Source organism: Amphiura filiformis, chromosome 2 (assembly GCF_039555335.1).
Source record: "Amphiura filiformis chromosome 2, Afil_fr2py, whole genome shotgun sequence".
Taxonomy (NCBI): domain Eukaryota; kingdom Metazoa; phylum Echinodermata; class Ophiuroidea; order Amphilepidida; family Amphiuridae; genus Amphiura; species Amphiura filiformis.
Window position 1 is genome coordinate 26,492,095 of NC_092629.1, and position 21,017 is coordinate 26,513,111.

Consider the following 21,017-nt stretch of genomic DNA (forward strand, 5'->3'; position numbering starts at 1 on the left):
AGAGTTGCACAATTGGTTCTGTGGTACATGTATAATTTTATGACACCATAGTAGACATTAGGGACTGTGCAATAATAATGAGCAGGGGGAGTGTTTATTAGAATGTAAGATGATAAAAGTGGTATAAGTAGTTTGATCTCTAGGACTACTAGAAGTGATCATTTGAGGAGAGTTGCACAATTGGTTCTGTGGTACATGTATAATTTTATGACACCATAGTAGACATTAGGGGCTGTGCAATAATAATGAGCAGGGGGAGTGTTTATTAGAATATAAGATGATAAAAGTGGTACACACCGTCATCATCCCTATATCTTCGTGTTAAAAATTGCCGTGATAGTACGATGAATCCTCACGTTTTTCAACAACTACGCATGGTGAATTTGTTCGAGATAGCCCGTGCGATTCAGGCTAAGCATACAATTTGAGATTTTGAGAGCCGCCACACTGTTTCTATTCTATGTTTTACGATTTTCGCATGATCAATATATGGTTGGCCGTAACCGCCACAACGTGAAGCTGCTACGCGTAGCTTACTTTTAGCGGAGCTAAATTGACCAATCATGTTAGATCTTTTCATTACGCGGAGCCAGTGGATGCATCCTCGTTCCAGAGAGAGAAAACTCTTGCCAAAATTAATGTTTACTATGGGGATTTTAAATGAATCGATTGTAAATAAACCACGACCAGTTGTACAGGATCAATACCATTGTTTGATTAGTGTATAGTCAATGTTACCTTGCATGCATGTGTCATGTGTGTGGCGTGTTTGTTTGTTTGTTTGTTTGTCTACTGTGTCAGGCCAGGATCACTGACACCCACGGTACTGATACTCTTATACTATCACGGTGATCATATTGTTGAATGTTGTTGTTAAAAATAATCATGATGCAGTCATGTCTACAGTAGAACTCACCACGACCTTTGAAGGACTTAAACCCTATTAAAAGCTATTAAACCAAGATAACACTCAATGAAAACAGCTCAACTATGTTACATCAGATCTTCTCTGGTTAAATACACACTGCACTTGTGTCTGTTTTACCTGTGCAATGAGCAATGAGCTGGTATTATAGTTTCAGTTGGGTGAACGATTATAAAGCTTAACGCAAGGTAACAATACTGTGGGCTTTTGTTTACGAAATGAGACAATAGTCTGCTTATTGTTAACCAGCGTTCTTGAAAATGAGAAGCTTAATGACTTAACACGGTTTAGAAATAATTTCTTCATATTTTTTGGTGTTATCTGTCGTTTACATATCCTTCCTAAAACACTAAAGTACCAATATTTCCAAACACCTAAATTAGCTAAAATTTAGGACATGTTACAAAACTATATTTTCTAGAATTTCAGAGAATACTTTAAATATTGGCGGTTATTTTTTACACAGTGACGTCAACTAGGCAATGGCCTATACTTCTAACATACACTATTTGTAGAGGTCACGCGTCAATGGTGAGCGCACTGAGTATTGTGTTTAGGAAAACGGACAGTAACTACAGTATGTATGGCCTACTACTAGTATATAAAGTAAATCCGAACTGGTTTGCAGTTTGCTGAAGGTCGAATTCACTTGAGGGACACCGCATAAGTTATACAAATTAGCTCCGGCGATACACTGCAGATCGCAGAACTGTGTGCATAGTTTACCACCACTCTGCCTAGCTATATAGTTATGTACAATACTGTATGAGTTTCTTATGAGTGCATGTCCATCTTAATAATAAGTCAGTTCGTACTTTTCATAAACTACTTTTTGAATCATAACTTTCGTGACCGAGGATATCTTGCAACTACATTGACGTTCGTCTGGCAAATTCTTAATGAATAAATTCGCTTCACGTAATGAGTAAGTCGTACTTAATTAGTCAGTTTTACCTCCGAGTAATGAAAAACTCTAACATGATCATGATTGGTCAATTTGGCTCCACGGAGCAAAAAGTCAGCAACGCGTAGCAGCTCCACGTTGTGGCGGTTGCGGCCTACCATATCAGTATCCCATATGATATTTCTATTGCAAGAAAATTTTATTTGTTGTCAGGTTTTATCTTAAATACACTAACTGGAAATTAAATACACTAATTAGTGAGGACCGGTATTTTGCTGTGGATATGTTTAACTGCAATTTTGCGGGTAAAAAATTTGAAATCCTGAGTAAAAATTTTGATCATATTCAACTCTTTGAGAAAAAATTTATATAAAAGAATGCATGTAAAATCCAGCTGCAATACAATGTACATTATTGACACACTATCACTCTCTTTATCTACAGCAATAATAGAATATCGATTTCAATCGAATTGAATACGATGCTCAGTTTTGAGTTTGTAGTTGACTACTAAGCGACCTAAAAGTGGTATAAGTAGTTTGATCTCTAGGACTACTATAAGTGATCATTTGAGGAGAGTTGCACAATTGGTTTTGTGGTACATGTATAATTTTATGACACCATAGTAGACATTAGGGGCTGTGCAATAATAATGAGCAGGGGGAGTGTTTATTAGAATGTAAGATGATAAAAGTGGTGTAAGTAGTTTGATCTCTAGGACTACTAGAAGTGATCATTTGAGGAGAGTTGCACAATTGGTTCTGTGGTGCATGTATAATTTTATGACACCATAGTAGACATTAGGGCTGTGCAATAATAATGAGCAGGGGGAGAGTTTATTAGAATGTAAGATGATAAAAGTGGTATAAGTAGTTTGATCTCTAGGACTACTATAAGTGATCATTTGAGGAGAGTTGCACAATTGGTTTTGTGGTACATGTATAATTTTATGACACCATAGCAGACATTAGGGACTGTGCAATAATAATGAGCAGGGGGAGTGTTTATTAGAATGTATTCAAGGTAAGATGATACAAGTGGTACAAATAGTTCGATCTCCAGGACTACTACTATTGCTATCATCAATATCATTAGGCCTAATAAAAAGATTTGTATTACCCTTTTCGACCGACCCTAAAATCAACAAATGTTTTGAAAATGGTTTGTGGTGAAAAAGCAAGAACAAGAGAAAAGAAAAGTAGGGAAAGTGACTGACCGACCCTGGCTTTGGAGCTCTCAGGGAATACAATTTTGTAGACCTTATCATTCCTGGGTAATCACCATTAATATTATTATTATTTTATCATTATTAAATTCAGATAGATGATGGCAAATTTAAAGCTTATGCAAGTTGTTCTACAAGAGTCTACAAACGTTTTATGTGATAAATTAAAGCCGGAAAAAATATTGGTATGTCTGCAACAGAATGGTGTACTAGATAAAGACGATGTCCAGAAAATAACGAGTGAAAAAACGGATGCAGAGAAAGTTATAGCATTGCTGGATCAACTACGTTTCAAGCCTGAATTTAAGTATGCTTTATTTATGGAGACTTTGGAGCAAGTAGATAAACAGCTCCATTGGAAGGTGAAAGTCATAGAGGAAAAGCACAATTACAGTAAGTATACCATTTATAGTAGGGTCAGAATATGGGTTCCTGTGAGTATAAAGAGGGGGAGAAGTTTTGAAAATGTTTCTTTTTGTATTTTTGAGGGTGCTGAATAAGAATTTTTGGGTCCAACCCATTTTCAAAATGGCTGTCAAAATACCATTAAATGACATCCTACTAATGGGATATATTGACTGAATTTTGTACTTTCGAGTGAACTGAATAAGAATTTTGGGGACATTTGTGGAACTCCCAGTAGAGAGTGGTTTTCAAATGGCTGTCAAAATACCATTAAATGCGATTCTAGAATGGGCTTAGAATTATGTATTATTGCGCCCATTTTGAAAAACCTCACTCTAGCGGGAGTTGAATCCCTATATTTCCCTAAGGTTGGACTCACAGATACTGCCATCTAGTGGAGTTCCCAACCTGTCCCAGTGGACCCAACAATTCTTATTCAGCACCCTTGACAGTGTGAAAAACATTTTCACAACTTCCCCTCTTAAGTCTCCAGGAACCCATATTGTGACCCTAATATTGTTTCAAGTTATTTTAATATAAGAAATGCATGAAACATCTCTTCCTAGGTTGGTATATATATATATTTTTTTTTATTTCAAATGTAGGTTTTTATGTTCAAGCCTAGGCCCATAAAGGGGATATGTTACCCCTCCCCCCGGCCTGTGTTTTTCAAAGAGAACTTAAGAGCACACATAAATACACTACTTAACAACAACAACTATTGATACCAGGATGACTTAAGCTAATTTAACTTCAAAAAGTTCATTTAGTACAGTCTTAGTTGTAATAATCATAGTCAATAGAGATACACCTCTTTGGCAATGGCCTATTCCAGTTGAAATCCATACACCCCCTATGGAAGACACTACCTTAATCTCCACTGACACAGGGAGTGTGCATTTTAAATGGGATTACTTGAATGGGTGACTCCATTTGAAATCTCTACCCCCTGTGTCTTCCATAGGGGGGGTGTATGAATTTCAACTGGAATATTCCAATAGTTTTGAGCAGAGAGTTACAAGTTTCATCATGACCTGGGCTTTTATTATGATCAAAGTTGTCAATTATTTTAATAATTTTGTTCTCAAATATACATATTATTGTTTAATGGATTAGGTAAAATATTTTTGACATTTAATGCCAGTTTCATTGGCAATTTTAGGACCAACACTTACAAAATAATTATTAAAATTTGAAATTTCTCGAGGATTAAATAAATTGCTTAATTAAAAAAATGTGTTTGGTTGCAATTATTTTAGTGCATCGAAATTTGTTATTAATGGCATGCCAAGTAACTTTCTTTGATTGCAGAAATTTCAAATGATAATATATTTTATAAATAATGTGTAATATAATAATATTTAATACAGCAATGTTTACAACATTTTAATTTTGTAGTGCTCATGAGTACCTGGTCAATTCAAAGTACTAGGTGATGAATTATAATTTTAGACTCCTTTGTAATATTTTCAACACATTGATGAGAACATTAATCTAAATTTTGCTTTTTCTTCAATTTCTTCTTCAGATCCACCTGCTGCCCAACAGTGAGTTTACTGAAGTTATTATTAGGCGACAAAATATCCCCCTGTTCTATGGGCCTGACCAATCCAGATCTTGCAAGGGGGAGTTGGTGGGGGTTAGTCATGTGCAAGTAATAACAGCTGTTATTTGCCCAAAGTGGATTGATTTTGATTGACAGTTTTTGAAGAAAAACATACTCAAATATGTTTGCAAAAAAACTGTTCAGCTTTTTAAAGCTTTTTATGATATTTTAGGATCATTTATCCGCTAAGAGAAATTCCATAACGACGAAGACTACTGTCTTGGAAAGTGTGTCCACCTGTAGAATAGGGAGGGATTATTTTTGTCGCCCAATGTATATTACTTTTATTTCCATTTTTAAAGTATTAAATGTGATATCAGCGGTAGTTTTGAAAGTGGTGGGGAGCCAGTGGGTGGCGTATGTATAAAATGTAAATAATGTCCAGTAAAGCAGTCATCGCTCCCGCTTGAGCTACGTGACGTATGGGTGTCTAGCTAGGGGGAATGTGTCACCCTCAAAATTGAGAGACTTTTGCAAAATGAAGGCCAACTTAAAGCCAGCCATTTGGTGGACCATTTTGGTACTATTATGTAAAATAATTTGAAAAAGTGGAAAATTGGTACAATGAAGGCCAAATTAAAAGCCATTTGTGGGCATGTTTTCAGCTTTTATTGTTAAATTAGAAAAGCTGATCTAATTGTAATCGTAAATGGGATTAATTCTTCAACATTCTGTTCTTGTTTTTTGTTTATTGAGGTTTCTTATTTCTGTTTGTGTTATATGTTTGGTATGTTTGATAGCTTTCTTTTGTGGATGGACACTGTATTTATATACTTACAGTGTACACTGTATAAGCATTTGGATCACTATTTTCTATTTTTCTACTTTTTTTTCAAATTTATTTTATTTATAATATAGTTATGGTGACTCTGCTGAAGCTACAAATCAGACTTCAGACCAATCTGACTTATCTGGCAGGTATGTATAAATCATGTAAAAATGGAAGTGGGGTTCTGATTGGTTAATTGAATCATGTCATCATCACATCGGCACCTCATTCACCAATTAAGCTGTGACCTACAATCTTGGAAAAAAGTACTTGGAACGCTTGGCACACTCCGTCGTAATCCGTGCAGAATTTCTTATGATCATGGAAATGATGTATATTGCGCTTGGGAACAAACATGACATCTACAACAATGATTTATCCTCCCCCCTCACAATCTATCAACGTTGGACACATTGGGAAACCGCTGAAGACATTGGCATTTCTCAACATTGCACGGGGAAAGGAGGTGACAGTTTTCCGTTATTTACACGCAAGTGTTCCAAGACTTATTTCCAAGATTGTAGTTCATTTGACGCGATAATCAGGAAGACCAGTCAGACACCGCTGAAAGACCTTGCTGAATACTAAAGTATCAAAAGTCAAAACCTCTTGTAGACTATTCCTTGGTTCCATTCGCAAAATGTTCATGATTTTTCTTCATGTAATAATGACTTATGTTAAAGGTTGTTTGAAAGTTTTTGCCAATCATGCTTAATGTTTCAGCCAACAGTCGAATGAAAAGGAAGATATACTGATTCGGACATTTACAAAATGGGCTAACACACACTTGAAAAGTGTCAATGAGGAAGTGGACAATTTGGAAGAAGACTTCTGGGATGGATCCAAACTAACTGCCTTAATTGAAGTTTTGGTGCAGAAAGGTACAGTAGATATCAAAATGTCTTATATGTGTATCAGAAGTAATCATTTTTTATTCAATGGACAATTTTTAGAACATGACTACATGTACAGTTTAAAACATGGTAGAAATAGGTACTTTCCAGGCTCACTGCATCTCCAGCGGGAACCACGAATTAAGCACACATCACATCGTAGGAACGAGACTTCCAGTTCCCACAAGATATGCTGTGAGCCTGGAAAGCACCTGTGATCAAGATGGCATACCCTGCTATCGAAAGCTAATTATATAAGAAACATGAGTTTTAAATCATTGAATTTGTCTATCAAAAATTGAATAATTTCATGAACAATCCATAGTTGAAACTATTCAATGGTAGAAACAGTTGCAAAAATGTAAGGGTGATATCCTACATTGTCTAATATCATAGCTAAAAGGTTCGTGACCCGATCAAAAGCCTCATCCCCCATTTTTTTATTCATCAAAACTGTGATTTTAGTATCAAAAGAATGTTAATATTTTTCTAATTACCCCAGTGAAATTTAATGCCTGAGGTATGTTTGTTTTAAATAGTGTGAATGTAGTGATTTGTGGTTACCACACCGGAAGTGTTGTTAATATCCTATGGGGCATTGTTATACACGTTTCTGCATCTATTGTTTTAATGGTAGGCATCAATCTAAATAGAAAAGAGAACATGAAAAATCGGACCATGCCTCTTTAATTAAAATTAATTTGCAATTATTTATTCCTATGATATTAAGCATGTAAAAAAGGAGGTGAACCTGCATATAAGCAGTGAACGGAGTGTCCATATCTCTATCATTGGTCATTGGACCAGACTCCTTCATGTAATGTTACTGTAGAGGGATCGATCGCTACACCGCCTCCACAGTGAATATGTTACCTTCACAGCATAAAGAATGCCGGTACCCATACACCTGGGTATAGTAATTATGAGGTAAAGCACCTTACTCAAGGGCACAAAATGCATGGCCACGGCAGGGTTCAAGCCCAAGCCCACAATCTTATGATCATGATAAAGGCCTGTACTCTACTGCTAGACCAAATTTTTGTTAAATTTGAATTATGTTCTGGTGTACGTAATTCAACATAGTGGCCTATGGAGCAGTGTAATACACATAATCATTATATAACTCGCAAACGCAAAATCGGAATCAACTGAAATTTTGGGATTAAGCTTTTTTCGTGGATATCTACTGAAAAATGTCATAACAATAGGATGCTAAGATCACAAAATACTCCTTTAAGCATTCTAAGTATAAATATGTAAAAAAAAAGGTAAAGGAGACGATCCTGTATAAACAGAAATAAGAGTGCCCATCTCTCTTTCATTGGCGATTGGGCCAGACTCCTCTTTGTAATGTTGCTATAGGAGGATCGCTACACCTCCTCCACAGCGAGTCTGTTACCTTCCCAGCATTTAAGAATGCCGGTACCCATTTATACACCTGGGTGGAGAAGAGTAATCGAGATAAAGTGCCTTACTCAAGGGCACAACACAATGGCTTTGCCGGGGCTCGAACCCGCAACCTCGGCGCTCGTTCCGCTCGGCCACCGTGCTCCCACTAATGTGTATTATTACTATTATTATATATTTGCAACACTTATTATTACAGGACAGAAAGAGCTGGATCCAGTTAACCAAAAAACAGTGATGTTAACAGTGATGCAGCAACTATTTTTAAGTTTTACAACATTTGGGAGTAAAGCTAATGCTTCCCAGACGAAGGAAAGTAAAAGAGACCAGTTGCTTTCCTGGGTGCAGGAGCAGATTCAAGCTGCAGTATCACAAATTTTACTAGTGACTGGACTCATGGAAAAGCTATTGGTGCTTTGGTGAATAAATTTGCTCCAGGTAAGTAACCTAAATGTTAACTAGTTGTCTTATAAGATTCTTATTGCAGCCGCCTGCACAGGTACACCGTCGCCAAGGTATCTGGTGCTCACAAAGTACCCACATAGTACCAATGCTGCTACCTACAAGCAATAGTACTGCTAGTACCAGTGCAATAGTACTGCACTGGTACTAAGCTGGTAGGCCTACTCCCCTGGTACAAAATTTATTACCCCTGATTTGCGACAATCGGGGGTAATTTAGCTTCAGTTTTTGTCTCGCCTGAATGTTCAGGGAGAGACTTAGTAATCACTATGGTGTGTGTGTGTCCGTGTGTGTGTGTGTGGGGGTGTGCGTGTGTGCGTGTGTGCGTTCGGAAAAAGCTTGTGAACGCGTTATCTTGAGAACCGTAAGTGCTATGATGATGAAACTTTACAGGGGGTAGCATGACCAAAGGGTGTCGACCTGATTAGATTTTGAGCGTAAAATATGGTAATTAAGTACCTAATTTGCATAATTTATGCGTAATAAGCAAAATACCTTGTGAACAGATTATCTGGAGATCCGTATGGGGTACAGTGACGTAACTTGGTGGGGAGTAGCATGGCCAGATGTTCTCGACCTGATTAGATTTTCAGCGCAAAATATGCTAATTAAGTACCTAATTTGCATAATTTATGCGTATTTGATGCGTATCAAAAAAAAAACCTTGTGAACAGCTTATCTGGAGATCCGTATGGGGTACAGTGACGTAACTTGGTGGGGAGTAAGCGTGGCCAGATGTTCTCGACCTGATTAGATTTTCAGCGCAAAATATGCTAATTAAGTACCTAATTTGCATAATTTATGCATATTTGATGCGTATCAAGCAAAAAACCCTTGTGAACAGCTTATCTGGAGATCCGTATGGGGTACAGTGACCTAACTTGGTGAGGAGTAGCGGGCCAGAGGTTCTCGACCTGATTAGATTTTGAGCGTAAAATATGGTAATTAAGTACCTAATTTGCATAATATATATGCGTAATAAGCAAAATACCTTGTAAACAGATTATCTGGAGATCCGTATGGGGTACAGTGGCGTAACTTGGTGGGGAGTTGCGTGGCCAGAGGTTCTCGGACCTGATTAGATTTTCATGAGGTCAAAGGTCACATACAAGGTCAAATGTCAACTGAGGTCACCAAATCTTTTAATAATTAATTTTCAACTGAGCATCTTTCTGTTTTGATTTATTACTTTGATGAAATAGTTCTTTGGTTTTGCCAAATTTTGGAAGGTCATTACGGGTCATCCGAGGTCACTCAGGGGTATCTGAGGTCAAGTTATTAAAAACTCGTATGGGCATGAAACTTGATGGGTACAGTCAACATTTCAAGGCAAATTTTTGGAAGTTCATTTTGGGGTCACCAGGGGTCATCTGAGGTCAAATTAGTAAAAACTGTCGTATGGGTATGAAACTTGGTGGGTACAGTCATCATTTAAAGCCAAATTTTTGGAAGGTCATTTTGGGGTCACCAGGGGTCATCTGAGGTCAAATTAGTAAAAACTGTCGTATGGACATGAAACTTGGTGGGTACAGTCAACATTTCAAGCCAAATTTTTGGAAGGTCATTTCAGGGTCATCTGAGGTCAAATTAGTAAAAACTGTTGGATGGACATGAAACTTGGTGGGTACAGTCAACATTTAAAGCCAAATTTTTGGAAGGTCATTTTGAGGTTAACAGGGTCATCTGAGGTCAAATTAGTAAAACTGTCGGATGGGCATGAAACTTGATGGATACAGTCAACATTTAAAGCCAAATTTTTAGAAGGTCATTTCGAGGCCACCAGGGGTCATCTGAGGTCAAATTAGTAAAAACTGTCGTATGGGCATGAAACTTAGCACGAGTGGTACAGTCAACATTTAGAGCCAAAATTTTAGAAGGTCATTTCAGGGCCACCAGGGGTCATCTGAGGTCATATTAGTAAAAACTGTTGCATGGGCATGAAACTTGGTGGGTACAGTTACCATCGGCCAGATAATCGTGCCCAGCCGATAACCGCCAAATTCATTTACCTCTCTACCAACAGTTATCGCAAAATCAGGCGGTCACAAAAGCAGGCGAGACTCGTGGTTCGAGAACCGCCTTGTTTAAGGATCTGTCCACCCCGACTGTCCACCAAATGCTAAAGTTTGTTTGGCTTTTAATTGGCGAAAATTATTCACCATGACCTGTTTGAGATATTTATTTATACATGTAAGTTTGATATGAATATCAAATTGATTTGATATGAATTTTTAAACACACACACATGAAAGTGTATTTTCTATGTACAGATTACAAATGTAAACATGACATGCATAGGCAGATATACCAGAGTAAAGACTCCTGAAATACCTGCCTGTGATAGGACTTGAACCCCAGACTTCTCGCTTGCAGGGCGAGCGCTCTTATTACTGAGCTACATACTCGCCCTGATTCTTCTTTCCCCTCTAAGCCTATATATTAAGAATGACTATTAAGCATCATTAATTTTATCTTGTGCGCTAGTTTATAATGTTGCTATGCTCCAGTGTATGATGCTTAAGCCTCTTCCCTGTTCATATTTTCTGTGCTTTAGGCAAATTGATATCATATAAGAATAAGAACCATTTAATAATAATTAGATCAAGTTTAGTATGATGTTAAAAACTTTGAAGTTGAATATTTTCAACATTATACATATTTCCCTTGATCGTATCACATATTAGAGGAAAGCTTTTATGATTATGATCATCAAGCGGTCACTTTTCTTTAGACTTTATTGTAATATGATTGGAAATAAAGTGTTGAAAATATTATGTTTTTTGTTATTTCATTCGAAAATCAGGAGCGTGTTGTGACTGGGAATCTTGGGAAGAAGATTATGCTCAACGAAATATAGAGGAAGCAATGAAAATGGCAGAAGACTGGCTTCAAGTAGCACAGGTTAGGTTATGCAGTATTCTTGAAAGTGATATCTTGAAATTAGGTGCAAGACATGCAATCTTGAACTGGATTGAATTTGACAGTTTTTGAAAATTGTTACAACTTTCAAGCTTCTGATGATTTAGAAGGGTCTCTTCCGGTGTTTAATTTGTTTGATAAATTTAGCTAGGATAGAGAGTCAATCGGAGGTAGATAATTCAATTTATAGAACTCATACAAAGATTCTTGTCATTTGATTGGTCAATTACTATTGATTAATATAATGATGTATATTCATACTGTGTAGCGGTAAACGTAAATAGAATGCAAGATTATACTTCTACGCTACTCAAATTTGGTACACTCACCGGAGCGCTTTCACCGGGTCAACCGGCGTCTTCAGCGGATGTTATTGCTCTGCTCTTGTTGTTGCTAGTGATGTAGTACTAGGACACCTCCGATGACGTCAGTCACGTCACAGATGTTGATGACGTCAAACTTGAAAACAAAACTGAACAAGAAAAGCAATCTGGTGTCGTGCACAGCATCCCTTGCAAAGACTGCGACTCCCTATACATTGGCGAGTCTGGACGCAAGCTTGAAAAGAGGCTAACAGAACACAAATCCAAAGCGGCCAGTTCCAAGTCAGCAATTAAGGAACACGTCGACAGGAGCAAAGGACACCAGATTGACTGGGAGAACGTAAAAGTGTTAGAGAGGGAGTCCAAGGACTTCCCTCGCAAGGTCTTGGAAGCAATCCACATCAGAACTAAAAGACCCAGACTGAACCGTGACAAAGGGTTGGACATCGACCCTACTGTCTGGGACAACCTCCTGACCCCCTGGAACCAAGGGGGCGGCACAACATCTTCAAGTTTGACGTCATCAACATCTGTGACGTCATCGGAGGTGTCCTAGTACTACATCACTAGCAACAACAATCTTCAGACGCCGGTTGACCCGGTGAAAGCGCTCCGGTGAGTGTACCAAATTTGAGTAGCGTAGAAGTATAAATTTGCTTTCTATTTACTATTGATTAGTTTTGCTATTTTTTGCAAAAGACTATTGTTAAGCACGAGCGTATAGCATGCATTGACCCCCTTGACTCGCCAATTCTAGGTGTGGGTGTTACTTCTAAAATAAATATAGTGTAGATACTTATTTTGTTTTCCTTGTTTTCAAAATTAGTGAAAAAAGATTTATATATGAGTTTATACAAATATTGAATGTTTTTATTTCATTCGGTGTAATATGAACTGACTCAGCAAAGCATCGTTGAATGGAACAGTCCATATTTCACCTCATGACAATATTCTTACCATTGTCCTCATAAACAGTTGTATACTAAGTAAGTAACCATTGGTACTTTCATATTCTTTTTATTGCTATATCTCAATAGGTTATCACAGCAAATGATATGCATAGTGGAAAAGCAGATGAAATATGTGTGATGGCATACCTTGCTCAATTTTGTTTATGCACTGAAATTGAGGTATGTATGATCTTCTACAACACTTCTAATCTTGTATTTGTGTATGTATTTAACCATATTGGTTAATGACTGAATAGTATTTGTAATGATATATACTGTACACAAAAAGTAACCTATACACTTAAAACAAAATCCATTTCTTAAGACACTAAATTAGAAGATAAGATGGTAGGTAGATGGATTATTTTTTTCTGTGTATTTGGCAAGATACAACTTTTTTTTTTACACAAGTTGGGAGTGAATCATGCACTTAATAGTATGAAAAGAGGAAAGGTGCCAGGAACAGACAATGTGATTCTTGATACAATTGTGGAAGGAGGAGACTCCATCACAGGAGAGCTCGCCAAGCTTTTCACAGCTTGTATCAGGCAGGAAAAGGTACCACAACGATGGAAAGAGGCAAATATGGTCATTCTCTTCAAGAAAGGAGACAAACGAGACCTCAAAGACTACAGACCCATCAGCCTGCTCTCAAATGTGTACAAGCTTTTCACAAGAATCCTAACCAACAGATTGGAAAACACTCTAGATAGTAACCAACCCAAAGAGCAAGCAGGGTTCAGAAGTGGCTATTCCACCATGGACCATATACATACCATCAATCAACTGAAGGAAAAATGTCATGAGTATAATCAACCTCTCTGCATGGCCTTTATAGACTATGAAAAGGCATTTGATTCCGTTGAAACCCAGTCTGTGTTGGATGCATTACATCAACAAAGAATACATAAACCTACTGAGAGATATATACACAAACTGCACAACCACAGTAAATCTTCACAAAGAAAGTGCAAAGATCAACATCAAAAAAGGAGTGAGACAGGGAGATACAATCTCGCCAAAGTTATTTACAGCATGTCTGGAAAGCATATTCCAATCACTTCAGTGGGATGAAAAAGGTGTTAATATCAATGGAGAGAAGTTCAACCATCTCAGATTTGCAGATGATATAATCATCATAACAGAAAGCCTGGAAGAAATTGAAACCATGGTCAGGAAGCTCGCTGAAGCTAGCAAGGAATGTGGCCTGAAGATGAACATGCAGAAAACAAAAATAATAACAGGACCCCTCGTCCAGCAAAGAATAGTCACTGTAAATGGTTGCAACATAGAAGAAGTCAATGAATATATATACCTGGGACAGCAGTTCAGCTTGAAGGAAAAAGGACAAGAGCAGGAAATAAAGAGAAGAATCAAGCTTGGATGGAGGCAATATGGAAAGCTTAGCAATATCATGAGAGGAGAGATACCAATATGCCTGAAAAGGAAAGTGTTCAACCAATGTATGATTCCAACTATTACATATGGGGCTGACACATGGATGCTTACTGCAAAAATGGAAAAGAAGCTACAAGCGGCACAGCACAACATGGAACGGAACATGTTTAGGGATCACCTACAAAGACAGAAAGACAAACAAATGGTTAGAGATCAAACAAAGACTCAAGACATCTTGGAAACAGCCAAACACAGGAAATGGAATTGGGCAGGGCATATCACCAGAAGAACAGACAACAGATGGACTACAGCAATTACTGTATGGAGACCGATGGTGGGAAACAGAAACCGGGGAAGACAGTGCAAGAGATGGAGAGACGAGATAGATCAGTACTGGGGAACAGTAAATTGGTTCAGCAAGGCAAGAGACAGAGCTACCTGGCGGAGACATGCTAAGGCTTTCGTCCAGCAGTGGACCGACAATGGCTGATAATGATGAACTTTATTTCCTCAACTTATAGTAATTTGAATACTTCAGAAGTGACAAAAACTAACATTGACTTTTCCCTAGCAGCATGCAGGTATCAAACATAGTGAGCATTCATCTGTCAGGCTGTAATGAACCCGTAACAAAAGGATGCAGAAACCGCCTTGAAGAAGAAAATATCAAAATTTGTCACTTTCAAATTCTAACTTTGCCATTCAAATGCGTATATAGCTTAAGTTATTAGTGTACGTAGAACAAAGTACGCATAACAAAATTCTCCATCTATATCGACCACTTTATTTTGTAATTTAGTTCTAGAAATTGCTTTGTGTTTAGTGTACGGTTACATTTTGTATTCAGTATACTTCTATTAATTTGTTTTGTCTTGTATGTTTTATTTGTTTCGATCATTATACATATTAAGGTGAATGCCCAAAATTATCTGGCAAAAATCGCTTATCCTCCCTTTCAATGCATGTGGCTGATATTCTTTGGCCTGACAACAAATTCTTGCCCCCCCTATTTCATCGCAGAGGTACACATAATTATTACATCACCCCATAGTGAAACATGTGATTTAACATTTTGAAAAACTTTGATAATTAATTTTGAAAAAATATATATACTTTGTGAATTAAGAGCATTTTTTTAAACAAAACCAAAACTTTCACTCGCTATTGATGGTTTCTCCTATCATGGTTGATAAGCACCATCAGAATTGTTGTTTATCATTACTTCTGGTTGGAAAATGCACCTTCTACAGTCAGGATATGTCCAACCATAAGTAAGGATCAACAACTATCATTCTGATGATGCCTATCGACCATAATAGGCAAAACTGTCAGTAGTGAGTAGAAGTTTTGGATTTTGCTCAAAAGAAATTTGATCAACAAACCTGATGAACCTATTTTGTAATATACATGTACTTTGTGAATTCTAACCATTACATTATTTACAGTCTGTCTGAATTTAGGCTGTGTAATGGTATAATTAAATATGATTACATTGCAGGTACCAAGTGGACCAAGAAAACCTGTTGTAAATGAACTGAATATTGGAACTACAGAGATGACAGTAAACTGGTGCCATAGACCAAGACCAGTAATACAGGCTGTACAGGAATACCAGGTGGAGTATATAAAAGGTGCTGGTAGACGTGCAGGTAGACCAGCTGGACACTGGAAAAAGCATCCCGATCAAATTCCTCACAGTATATTTACCTGTACAGTAAAGAATTTAGAGCACTACCAAGAGTATGGCTTTTGTGTACGAGGTATGCACGGTGGTTCCAAGCATGGGCCCATAAGTCCTCTTTCTGATTTGGCCATAACAACACCAAACCTTGGTAAGTTTACATGCATTTGAAGCAGTTATATTATATATAAAGTTAATTTGTTTAAAGCCATCACTTGAACAACAAACATATGTGGAAGTGAGGGTCTAACTGAGCAGTAATGTGTAGTCCTACATTAGGGTGTATTATAAGACTATCCATGTGCTCAAGGTGAAATTTACACCTACTCATGTTACTGTTTTACCATTTTCCTGAGAATCAGAGAATTCCAATCTGTAGCTTTAAAGTAAGATGTTCCAATCATCAAACTTATCCCCATTTTAACAATATAGAACATTATTTGCAGTCTGTCTGAATTTAGTCAGTGTAATGGTTATGATTACATAATTTATATTGCAGGTACCAATTGGAACTACAGAGATGACAGTGAAATGATGCCAAGATTGTGATTTCTGTATCAGAGGAAATAAACATTTTTCTCAATATGTTACCCAGTGCATCAAATGTGGGTTAACCATAGAACTAAAGTTTTTCATCCGTCATTAAAAAAAATGTGCATCTTTACCCCAAACGACTTAAGCTAATCGTAGATCCATCTTAGTGACAAGATTTTTACTCCAACACCTTACGTCTTTTTCCGTGCTAGCCATCCATGCACCCAGATACTTGAAGTCCCTCGCCTCTTCTAGTTTGGTGCCATTGTTTGTCTGGATAGATATCTTTTGACCATGGTTGAAAGACATGAACTTTGTTTTTGAAGCATTCATTTTGAGGCCAACCATTCCAACAGATGATTCAACCCTTTGCAGTAACTCTTGCGCTTGGTGGATTTTCTCTGACAGTAGGGCTATGTCGTCTGCAAAGTCTAAATCTGTTAGCACTTCAGGTCCGATTCGTCTGCTTCTTCTCTTCTCCAGCTGGAATCCAAGCTGCTCTTCTTTGCCTTCGACTGCCTCCCTCAATGCATAGTCCAATACCACCACAAAGAGGTATGGAGTAAGGGTGTCTCCTTGCAGTACTACACCAGCAAGAATATCAAACAGTTCAGTTTCTCCATATGGCGAAACTACTTTTGCCTTAATCTTCGTACAAGTTGCTATACCTTCCACAAATTGATAAGGGATTCCATAGGCTTTGAGAATTTTCAGCATCTTTCCTCTATGAATGGTATCAAAGGCTTTCCTGAAGTCTATGAAAGTTATTATTGCAGGCAGGTTTTAGCTTTCACTCCTTCAATGATTCTCCTTAGGGCCAGTATGTGGCTTACTGTTGTTCGCCCAACCCTGAAACCATTCTGGTTGATCCTAAGAACTTTGTCTACTTCAGGATCTGTTGAGAATCATATTTTTAGTGAAAATCATATTTTTGGCCATAATGACCTTTCAATGACCTTTGACCCAGAATTGGTCTTGTGACATTTGTGCCCCCACCCAATGGTTCTTGTGGCCAAACTGGCCTGAAGCATATGGCTATGATGGCTCGTTATAAGATTGACAGAAAGCAGAATTGACTTAAAACAGTATAATCGCAACAATCATGTGATTGTAAAAATTGTAAATATGCGCTAATAAGTAGACAGATACCAGTCAAACTTGGCAGATGTTTATTGCAGTGGCGTAGCTAGGGTTTTGGCGCCCAGGGCTAAGGATACATAATGGCGCCTCCTTTCCACACGCGCGAACATTTGCACAAATAGGGCCTATAACTAATTAATTTTGGTTATAATTAAGTTGAATATAGGTCTTAAATATTATTGATCTTTCAAATGATTTTGTGCTGAAATGTGTGTGAAGCGTGCAAAAAGTTTGACTTTCATAGCTAGACGGGGGCGCAGAATCGATGCTGAATTGGTCAATTCGGTGCCCCCCACGGGTGGCGCTCAGGGCACATACCTCCTGTGCCCTCTTCACTTTTCAATGTTTTTGTCATTGTCAAAATTTCATAGTATAAACTGTAGTTTGCATATAGTTTTTATTACTTATTATTTCGATATGTTTTTTTACAGACTTGAGGAACATTAGGGCTATACTTATGGAAGCTACAGAAAAACTCTGCGGCTTTTTGGATCCCTATTATGTCATTGAAAACATGTATGCACGGCGCATGCTCTCCTTTGGTGACAAGCAGAAAATAAAAAGCATACAAGCTTTTTCAGAGAAGGTTGATTTTTTGCTGGAAACATTGAGGCGAAAAGAGGCAAAAGCATATTTTGTTTTTATGTCAGCACTGTGTAAAGAACGTAATGATTTATTCAGGGAAGTTGTTAATATAGAATGTGACTTTACCAAAGGTATGAAGTTCCTTGTTTTAATTTGTTAAGTCATACACTACAAGATTCCTATTGTGGTTGCCTGTACAGGTACACTGTCGCCACGGTACTTGGCTCGTACTGTGTGGTAACCAGGGTAGTACCAGTGCAATACCACTTGTGGTGGGTCCTGTGCATTAGCACCATTGGTACTATGCAAGGTACTTCGTTTGCACCAGTCGGGTACCTTGGTGACGGTGTACCTGTGCAGGCGGCAACAGTAAGAATCTTGTAGTGTATGATGAATTTAAGAATTTAGAGTACATTATTTTGTAGGTTAATAATAACTGCATATTACTGATGGGAGTGAAATTAGATAAAATAACGCACTTGGGCTAAAATGCATCTAATGCACAAGCCCTATTTCATAAAAAACCTGCAAATATATATGCATCCACCTCCAAGGAAAATGAATCTATCATATATGTGACCAGTTCCAACAAAACCCAGAACAAGTCGCTAGGCGTGTTTTTGAGTTAAAGGCCTTTAAAGATGACATTCACATAAAAAAACAAATTTTGGAATTCTTACTTTCATGGTATTTGACCTTGGGACTAAATGGACCTTCAAATCCTTGAAAGTACTTATTAAATAGAGGTTTATTTAATCAATAAATAACAATTGAACTATGATAATCCCTATTCAATCCTGTGTAATGCAGGAAACTAATTAGCCCATTTAATACTCCGATAGCAATGTGGCAAAAATATCCAAGGTATCATTTACAAAATATCCATATCTTAAAAAGTATTGATGCTATGTATATAATTTTGGTATCATTTTAAAGCCTATTGTCCCATGCTTACATTTTTATTCAAATCATGAAATGCAATAATGTGACTTGTTCCTGGTTTTGTCAGAACTGGTCACATATGTGACGCAAATGCATTTAAAAGCAGCGTAGTATGCGGAGTGCACTAAGATACTGGTAATACACTCCATGTATTAACAATATGTGTATTTTTCGAAAAGCTTTTCTGATTGGTGGCTATTATAGGAGTGTATGTATGAAGAGTTATATTTGTATATTTTTGGTCAAACATCTTGAGTTTATGAGTATGAGTTTGTATAGGGGCCTAGCTGCTCGGAAAGCAGTACTAGTCAATGAATGCAGTTTAATCCTTAATAAAGATAAATAAATAGATAAATAATTCTAACCAAAAATGTGGGAGTAAAAGTTATATTCTTATTGCGATATTTGCAGCACAAAAGCTACACTCTAAATTTAGCCAACCAAAAGCTTTAGAAGTGACCAAAGGAGATGGACCAAGAAAAGCTAATGTAGTACATGAACCACGCAAGAGGCCTAGGCCTAAAGGTAAGACGGTGAGACTTTTTTTTCATCATGTACTTACAATTGAACTCTTGAGGTTGGCGGCCCACTTGTATTACAGTGTAGATATGCTAAATTTAAAATTGGGCAAATGCTCTTGTTCTTTGCTAGGATAATTGCATTTCTAATGGCTATTTCATTGCTATATATAAGTATCATTTTTAATTTGTACTTATTGTCTGATTTATATTGCCTGATCTGGACCTCTTGAGAGCTTACCAGAATAATAATGAATGAATGAATAAAATGATAGTGTCGAATGCTGCGGATGGGTCAAGCAAAACAAGGAAAATAACATTTGCCTATATATTCATATCATCCAATATATCGCTATGGTTTATTATAATTATTCCCCGATTGAATTGTTCAAACCAGTATCCAACATTGTGTCTATCATCTATCCAATAGGTAATGAAAGTACAGCACCAGGAGCAGTCCATAAACGAACACGTTATGGTAAGACCATGTTACTTTCAAATCTGTCTCACGGTAAAACCAAAACTAGTTTGTGAAAACAAATCGAGAGGACTATATTCTGGGGTAGATTTCAAGAAGAATGAATTAATCCGGGGGCTCCCTAAAAATACTAGTAGGTGACGGGGATGTGCGGGCACATTGACCCCCATTTTCAAACCACCTGTCACTAAAATGACCCTCTTTTTATTTTGCTCATTTTGCTCTCACCTAATGACTCCCATTTTTAAAAGGCTCTCTCACTGAATGACCACCATTTTTTAAAATAAATGCTCTCACTGAATGACAATCAGGTTCCCAAATAAATGCTCGAGCACTAAATAAACCCCATTTTCAGAACAAAATGCTCTCACTGAATGACCCCATTTTCAGAAATATATGTTCTCACTGAAAGATCCCCATTTTAGGAAATGATCTCACTGAATGCCCAAATTTTCAAAAATGAATGCTCTCACTGAATGACCCCCTATTCCCGCCCCTATTTTATCATCCTCACCAAATGACCCCCTATTATTTGGTTCTCTCACTGAAAGACCCCCTTTTTTCTTTATTTAGTCTGTCACCGAAAAACCCCTACTTTTGGAGTCTTGTCTGCACATCCCTGTCACTTCCATATTTGAGTGCCCCCCCCCCCTCCCCGGGGGAAATTAATGCTATATTTATTGTCTCGCCTGAACAAATTGATGTACACGTGCTGCTCGATCACGCTCCACAGGAGCAAGTGCATCTGACATAATGTGTGTTGTGTCAACATTCATGGTAAAGTACGTTTATTTAGCTAATGTCTCAACAAGTAACAAAGAGTGCCATCTTTAGCCTATAATTAATATACAAAAACACTGGCAGAAATTCTATTTTGTATGTCAGTCTAATATAAAATAAATAATAACAAATCGAAGATCTGGTATCGTTACGTTGATGATACCCTCACGGTA

General features: G+C 37.4%; 1 protein-coding gene across 1 annotated transcript; it reads left to right on the forward strand.

The window, feature by feature from the left end:
- Nucleotides 1-3,152: 3,152 nt before the first annotated feature.
- Nucleotides 3,153-13,034, forward strand: LOC140139413 (filamin-A-like). Its single transcript, XM_072161178.1, has 8 exons — nucleotides 3,153-3,447; nucleotides 4,988-5,006; nucleotides 5,924-5,983; nucleotides 6,558-6,715; nucleotides 8,334-8,463; nucleotides 8,502-8,572; nucleotides 11,400-11,497; nucleotides 12,876-13,034. The coding sequence occupies exons 1-8, from the start codon at nucleotides 3,153-3,155 to the stop codon at nucleotides 13,032-13,034; spliced, it is 990 nt and encodes a 329-aa protein (XP_072017279.1).
- The last annotated feature ends 7,983 nt before the right edge of the window (nucleotides 13,035-21,017 follow it).

What these genes read in the sequence shown, in the direction of transcription:
- LOC140139413 (XM_072161178.1), top strand. Translation starts at nt 3,153, where the DNA reads ATGATGGCAAATTTAAAGCTTATGCAAGTTGTTCTACAAGAGTCTACA. An exon ending in AAGGAAAGTAAAAGAGACCA is followed by an intron (nt 8,464 to 8,501) that starts GTTGCTTTCCTG and finishes TTCAAGCTGCAG; the next exon opens with TATCACAAATTTTACTAGTG. An exon ending in ACTGGCTTCAAGTAGCACAG is followed by an intron (nt 11,498 to 12,875) that starts GTTAGGTTATGC and finishes ATATCTCAATAG; the next exon opens with GTTATCACAGCAAATGATAT.